At 61.9% G+C, this 6,662-nt stretch overlaps 1 protein-coding gene across 1 annotated transcript; it reads right to left on the reverse strand.

The window, feature by feature from the left end:
• Nucleotides 1-991: 991 nt before the first annotated feature.
• CBX4 (chromobox 4) lies at nucleotides 992-6,349 on the reverse strand. Its single transcript, XM_065896674.1, has 5 exons — nucleotides 6,281-6,349; nucleotides 6,091-6,134; nucleotides 4,889-4,954; nucleotides 2,685-2,751; nucleotides 992-2,398 (listed from the first exon to the last, which is right to left on the reverse strand). Exons 1-5 carry the CDS (start codon nucleotides 6,347-6,349, stop codon nucleotides 992-994), a joined length of 1,653 nt encoding a protein of 550 aa, XP_065752746.1.
• Nucleotides 6,350-6,662: the final 313 nt, after the last annotated feature.

A 6,662-nucleotide genomic window follows, 5' to 3' on the forward strand; every position in this document is an offset into this window, starting at 1 on the left:
GGGGTCACTCCCCGGGTGCGGGCGCCTCTGCTCGCGAAACCAGTCCACTTTGCTTTTGCAAAGGTTTAAGCGCAAGTTGCGATAGGTTCCTCTACAACCTCGCCGCCCCCCCACCCCCGCCAGACCTAAGGCGGAAGCGGGATGGGGAGAGGGGTCCAGCCGCCTCCTGAGCCTCTGACGTTCGCTCTTCGCTAATCTCAAACAGCGAAAGTGCACCTTCAACATCTCCATTTAATATTTACATTCAAGCAGGTAATAATTGGAAGCTTATAGTTCAGACATTTCTAGTAGCAGCAGTTTCTAGAGAGCTCGTTTAGCCTTTTAACAAAAAAAATTTTTTTTGCACATAGAAACAACACATCCATGTGTACAGTATCAAAAAATATATACCAAGGTTACTGGTATTGCAGTTCCTGGAAGGGGAGGAAATGAAATCAACCGAAATACTGAATGAACGGGTAGAAAGGTCAACAGAAAATAGTTTGTCTGATATAGAATATAACATGATCTAGAGAGAACTCCATAAATCTAGGTTTTTATATTTCAATATATAAATACCTACAAATAAATATATATATATCAGCCCGAAGGGGGTGGTGGGCCTTTTGAGCTCAAACAATACATTTCAATAATAACACCACGTACAAACGGGAGTAAAGTCTGCACTTGACAAGTTAGCACGGTTAAAATATAATACTATAACTCTTAGACTGCCTCGAGTGGCTGCCCTGTCAGTCCCGGAGGTCCACGAGAGAGGGGATGGGGCAGATGAGGGGCGAGACCCGCAGGCACGGCGTGGAAGGCGCCAGTGTGGGCCGGGCGCTCCGGACAGAACCCGGTGGAGGGGCGCGGTTGCCGCGGCTTCTGGCATTTTCGCGCTGGGGCCTGGCCCGGATCTCCCGCAGTTGGAGAGAGGAGGAGTCCGCCCCCAGGCCCCAGGTGTTACGCCCCTGCGGGTACAGCGCTTCCCCTTCCAACGCCTTTCGGAAGGCTACACCGTCACGTACTCCTTGAACGTGACGGTGAGGCAGTTTGCGGTGACGTCGGTGATAATTATATTCCCAAAGAAGGGTTTGAACTCGCTGAGTGGCTCCTCGGGCTCGTCCTGGGCCTCGGTCGGAGGCTTCTCGGCCGTTGTCGCCGGCGCAGCTGCCACCACCGCGGTTGCGGGCGCCTCAGGCTTCACCTGGAGGGCGCTGGGCGGCTCCCCGGCCTCGCCGCGCGTCTTGACGCAGCGCAAGTCTATGGGCTCGTCCAGGTCCGAGTCCAGCAGGATGACCTCCGGTTGCGGGAGGGCGGCAGCGGGGGGCACGTCGGCTGGGCGCTCGGCGGTGGGGCTGCCCCCCAGGCAGGTGGGGGTGCTAATGCTGCGCGCTGTCAGGCGCTTCTTGCAGGGCTCTCGCTCGCCATGGGTCTCGGAGAGGCAGCGCTTGCGCGCGTGGGAGAGATTTAGGTCGACGGCGTGGTGATGGTGGTGATGGTGGTGGTGGTGGTGATGGTGGGAGGGCAGCTGTGTGCCGCGGGGCGGGTCCCAGGCCAGCAGGTCAGGCTTGGTGGTGAGCTGCAACGGCTGCTCGCCGAAGGCCTCCTTGGTCGGGGAGAGCTTGCGGGAGCCGGCCTCCTGGGGCTGCGGGTCCCCGGCCCCCGGCCCCTCCTCCTCCCTCCTCTTGGAGGGCGTTTCCACCTTCTTCTCCTCCGCCCCCGCGGCCTTTTTGAAAGTCCTGTCTGCAGGGGGGTGACGCTCCTCGGCGGCCCGCTTCTTGTGGCTGGGGGAGCGCGCCTCGCCCTCGGCTGCCTCCCCGGACTTGATCTTCACTGCCTGCATGCCATTCTCCATGTACTTGCTCATCACGATCACGATGCGTCCGTTCTTGTTCTTGTTTTTGACTATCTTCATCTTGCCCCCAATCCCGTTGCCCGTCACCGCTTCCTTGGGGGCCGGCGTCATCCCGTTGGGGGGACCCTTCTCGGAGCCCTTGCCTGGAGCCCCGACCGCACCGGCCAGGGGCTTCACCGCTCCCAGGTAGCCCTTGGCACCCCCGCCGTGGGCCCACTTATCGGGCGGGTGGCTCTTGGCGCCTAGGTCCGGGCAGGTGGGGCTGGGCGCCTCCTTGTGGCTGCCCTGGTACTGCAGGTCATACATTTTGGGGTCCGGCTGGTAGGGGTGGTGCTTCTTGCTGTTGAGCTGGTAGTAGTATTTGCCGCTCTTGCCTGGCGGTGGGGGCTTGCCTGCCCGCTCCTTGCTGTGAGGCTGGTACTGGTGGTGCTTCTTGCTGTTGAGCTCGTACTGGTGCCCCTGGCCCTTGCCCTGACCACCCAGCTCCAGCTTGGCGCGGTTGTCAGCCGAGGAGTCCTGGAGTCCGGTCAGCACGTTGGAACGACGGGCAAAGGTAGGTACCTAGGGAAATGGGGGTAGAAATGGAGGAAGAGGTAAGAGGAGGGGTAAGGCCAGCCCCGGAGCAAGCCTCAAGCTCCAGGAGTGTCCCAGCCCCTACCAGGTCAGCAGCTGCGTTATGGGGTGGGGTGGGGTGGGGGGCGGGGAAGGGTGTGGGAGGTCACGATGAAAGGAAGTGGAATTGGGTGTTCTGGAGGAACTCGCCCTGACTTCCGGGACTGGAGGCAGCTCAGGTGGCAATGTCACGGCAAACTTTTGGACGGCCCCCGGGGCCAGGGAGTGTATTCACCTGCACCACCAGTGGTTTGGGCTTCGGCCCTCTCTTCCGATATCCCATCAGCTGCTCCTGCCGTTCCCTGGGGAGAGGGAACAGAAGGCAGTGCTATTAGCCTCAGAGTCACCTCCCTCCTGCTATGCCCCAGCCTGCGTGATGCCCCCACTTTGGTGAGCAGCAGGGCCAGCAAGAACCGGAGGGATCAAGAGCGCACGGCAGAAGATCGCCTCGGTCCAGCCCAGAGTCCCGCTTTACACCCACACCAACCCCTATCTGCCCAAGGGGTCTTCTCCGAAGGTCTCCCCCACCTCAGATGTCCATACCTGACCCGGGCCCCCCACAGCCCTGCCTCTTTGCCTGCAGCTTGGGGCTGGGCGGCTTGGTACTGGTCTCCACAGCCTTGGGTCCGGGGCCCTGCACAAAGTGCACTGGGCTTCGGGGTCCAGGGGATGCAAACAAGTCCAAATGAGGTGTGCGTCCACCCTGGGCCTCCCGTCAGAGGCACGGGATGCTAATGACCTCATTAAGATTCAGATAACGAGTGCCGCCGGCAGAAGGGAGGACTCGGTTCCTTAAAGGCCAGGCACTAAACAGGGGGAGGGGCTGCGCCCTTGTTTACACAGCGGCAAATGAGCCAATTAGGGGCTGGGGGCGGGGGCCGGACGCCGAGGCCAGGGCCTGGCCAGGTTCGCAGCCACCTGGTGAACCGGCTCTGACAAGGCCTTGCCAGAGCTGCTGGGCTGGGCGACGCGGGGCGGCACGCAGAAGCACCGCCTCCTCCACGAGCCCGGGCTCCCAGCCTCCCGATTTCCAAATTATTATTAAAGCCCATGTTGGTGGCGGTGGTCAATACAGCTGCCAGGCTTCCGCCTGCGGCCTGGTGGAGGGTGACCTGAGGCTGGGGGCAGGATGATCCTAGCACTGCCCAGCTCTCTATGGGAGAAGGGAGTGACTCTCCAGCGTTGGCCAAAGTTGCAAACCATTCCCGGGCCAGAAATCCGCTCTCCAGCGACCCTAGGCAACCCCCGCCCCATCCTTGGGCTAACCCAGGGGAGTTCCACCATGCCTGGGGGCCCGGGCATCCAAAGTTGCATGGCATTGCAACAGCCTGCGTTTTAAGTCTTTGGGGACCCATTATGCAACATGGCCATCAGCCGCTGACATGGTTATAGGGTGGTGAACTCCCAGGTGGAACCTGGGCAGGATCCCTTCTCGGTGTCCCCCTACATCGCAGAAGAGCAGCTTCCCTGTTGGTCGCTTGTTCCAAGGGTCTAGAGTTTACAGTTTTAGCGCCAAACGCGCCACAGGAAATAATGCAAAATAAAAGGGGGAGGAGGGATGGAAGGCAGCGGTGTGGCCCAGCTCCGCGGGCTCTTGCCGCTCCTCCCCTCCTCGATCGCCCTTCCCCCTTCTGTCCTCCCCGAAACAGAGAACCGCAGCCACCGGCGGTGAATCCAGCTGCAGCAGCTGCAGCGTGACAAGCATCTGTGCCCACGATGAGCCCCTCGTCAGAAGCCACCCCTCCACCACCAGGCAGTGCCCATCCCACACCCTTTGGACCAAGCTCCCCCTGCCCTGAGAATGGGGTCCAGACCCACCAAGCAGCCTAGTGGGAGGTGTGAAGGGCACGCAGCTCCAGAAAGAATCTGCCCCCTGCCAATCCCAAGCTCCCTGGGGGGTGAGTGTGGCAACTTAAGGCCTCGTCAACTTTTCTCCAGTCCCCAACTGGTTAAGTTCAGTTCCGTGACGTCCGGTGGTTTCACAATGCCAGCTCCCTTGGAGCTGCCCCGAGAGTTGCCCGTGCCAAGCGGCCAGTGGCAGCAGGAACGCAACACCTAGGCTCCGGGGGTGGGGCTTCAAGGTAGCGAAAGGACGGGGGCCGGCAGGGAACCAGGCACAGCCCCAACTTCTCCGCGCAGCTGTAGGGCCACCCGCACGCACCCTTCCCACAGTTTCCCCCAAACACAAGCCTCTCCTTCTCCGGCCCTGCCCACCCCCACCCCCACCCCCACCCCCCCGCGAGCTGCAGCAACCGCCAAGGATGTTGGTTAGAGGAGCCGAGGCCCCAGCCGTGCCCATTCAGACCCGGGGCGGGGGGGAGGGGACTCCTGCCAGCCCCCTCCCGGCCCTTTCCCCCTTTCCTGTTGCAGCGTTGGCCCACTCTCCCATTCCCATATACGGTCACGGCTGCGAGAGGCGGCTGCTTGAGGGACGCTCACCTGTTCTGGAAGGCGATCAGCAGCCGGGGATCCAGGATGTTCTCCTCGGGTTCCCACGTGTTATATCTTGCAAGGGAAAAGGGAGGGGGACACGGCGTAAAAAAAAAAACCGAGCCAGCTTTGCGGCCTCCAGGTGGGGAATGACATAAGGCCCTACTCTGTCTTCATGAACCGAAAGCTATTTAGCTGTGGATGTGGGGGTGGAGAGTAAATTTCTGCAGGCCTGACACGGTCCCTGATACACCCTCCCCGAGTCAAAATAAACACACAAGGGCAGGAAGAAAGGGGAGGGGTAAGGAAAATGAAACTAGCAGTTTATTTTGCAGTTGTCAAGAATTTTAAGCATGTTACTGCGACATGTTCCAAAGCCACTTTGCTCACCAGGAACCCTGCGTGCAAAGCAGCCAAAATGCAAAGTCGCAGTCCCCTCCTCCTCTCCCCAGCCCCGAGTCTCCGCGAGGGCTTCAGCCATTCTCCATTTGACCCCTAATCCGATAACCGTCAGCCAAGCGGCCCCCCACAACCCCTCGCGGCCCTGGAGCCCGCTGTCACGGGCAAGCAACCCCCAAATACTCAGCAACACAAAAATATGCCTCTGTGTGTGTGTGTGTGTGTGTGTATGTGTGTGTGTGCCTGCGCGTCTGTCTCCATCCGGTGCCTTCGCATTTCAAATTAAAAAAAAAAAATTCCCCACCAAAAGCGCCGCAGTGACAGTTCCCAACATTTTCTGCTTTTTTTCTTCCTCTCCCTACACCACTAGGAGGGAAGAGGCACACAATTGCATTTTCGTCGCTTTTTAATTTTTTTTTTTTTTTGGTTTTGCAATATGGAGCCGTTCGGTGGAGGGAAAGGGGAAAGGAGCCATTTTCTGCTGCACATCAGTCAGTGCCTGCGCCCTCCCTCCCTCCGCCGGCCTCCCCGGCTCGGCCCCGCGTCTCTCCAGCTCCTCCGGCTCCTTTTAGTGCATAAATTAGTGATGGCATTTCCCGGAGAGCAGAGCACAACACAGGGCGCCGGGCTCGGGCTCGGCGGCTCGGCTTCCCCAGTGCCTGCCACCGACTTCCCCACCCCCTCCTCCCTCCACCCCACCTCCACCCCGCCTCCCGTCCGCTCCCCCCACCACCCCACCAGCCCAGCGGGTCCGGAGCCCGGGAGCCCCGCGCCTCGGCACCGGGTTCCCCCGCCCCTCGGCCGCTACTTACTTCGGGGACCAGCCTCTCCATTTCACCAAATACTCCACTCTGCCCTGAGGGGGGAAGAGACAGCACTCCATCAGCTTCCGCGGGATCCCCGGCTCCGGCCCGCAGCCTCCCCACCCCCTCCCCGCCTCCCCGCGGGCTGCTCCGGCTGCCGCTCCCCCGCCGCCTCGCCGTCGCCCCCGCGCCGCCCTACCTTGCGGATCCGCTTCTTCTCGATGCTCTCCACCGCGAAGACGTGCTCGCCAACAGCTGGCAGCTCCATGGCCGAGCCGGAGCGCGCCGGGGCGCGGGCGGCCGGCGCGGCTGCAGACGCTGCTGGCTCCCGCCGGCGCCCCGCTGCCGCCCCGGCCGAGGCGCCCCCGCCGCCCGCGCCGCCGCCGCCGCCGCCGCCGCCGCCGCTCGCCCAGCACAGCCCGGCCGCCCGCCGCTGCCCGCGCCGCCCCGGCTCCCGGCTCGCGCTCGCTGAGACAACTGAGCCCGGGCCGCGGCTGCACAAGAACTCATGCAAATCCGGACGTCAGCGGGCGGGGCCTCGCCGGGCCCTGCTCGGCGTCAGGGGGCGGGCCGCGGCCGGG

The sequence above is a fragment of the Phocoena phocoena genome, chromosome 19, assembly GCF_963924675.1.
Source record: "Phocoena phocoena chromosome 19, mPhoPho1.1, whole genome shotgun sequence".
Lineage (NCBI taxonomy): Eukaryota > Metazoa > Chordata > Mammalia > Artiodactyla > Phocoenidae > Phocoena > Phocoena phocoena.

Coding starts and splice junctions, on each gene's coding strand:
- CBX4 (XM_065896674.1), bottom strand. CDS start 6,349: ATGGAGCTGCCAGCTGTTGGCGAGCACGTCTTCGCGGTGGAGAGCATC. Junction 6,135..6,280: donor AGAAGAAGCGGATCCGCAAG/GTAGGGCGGCGC, acceptor TTCCCCCCTCAG/GGCAGAGTGGAGTATTTGGT. Junction 2,752..4,888: donor CTGATCGCCTTCCAGAACAG/GTGAGCGTCCCT, acceptor CCCTCTCCCCAG/GGAACGGCAGGAGCAGCTGA.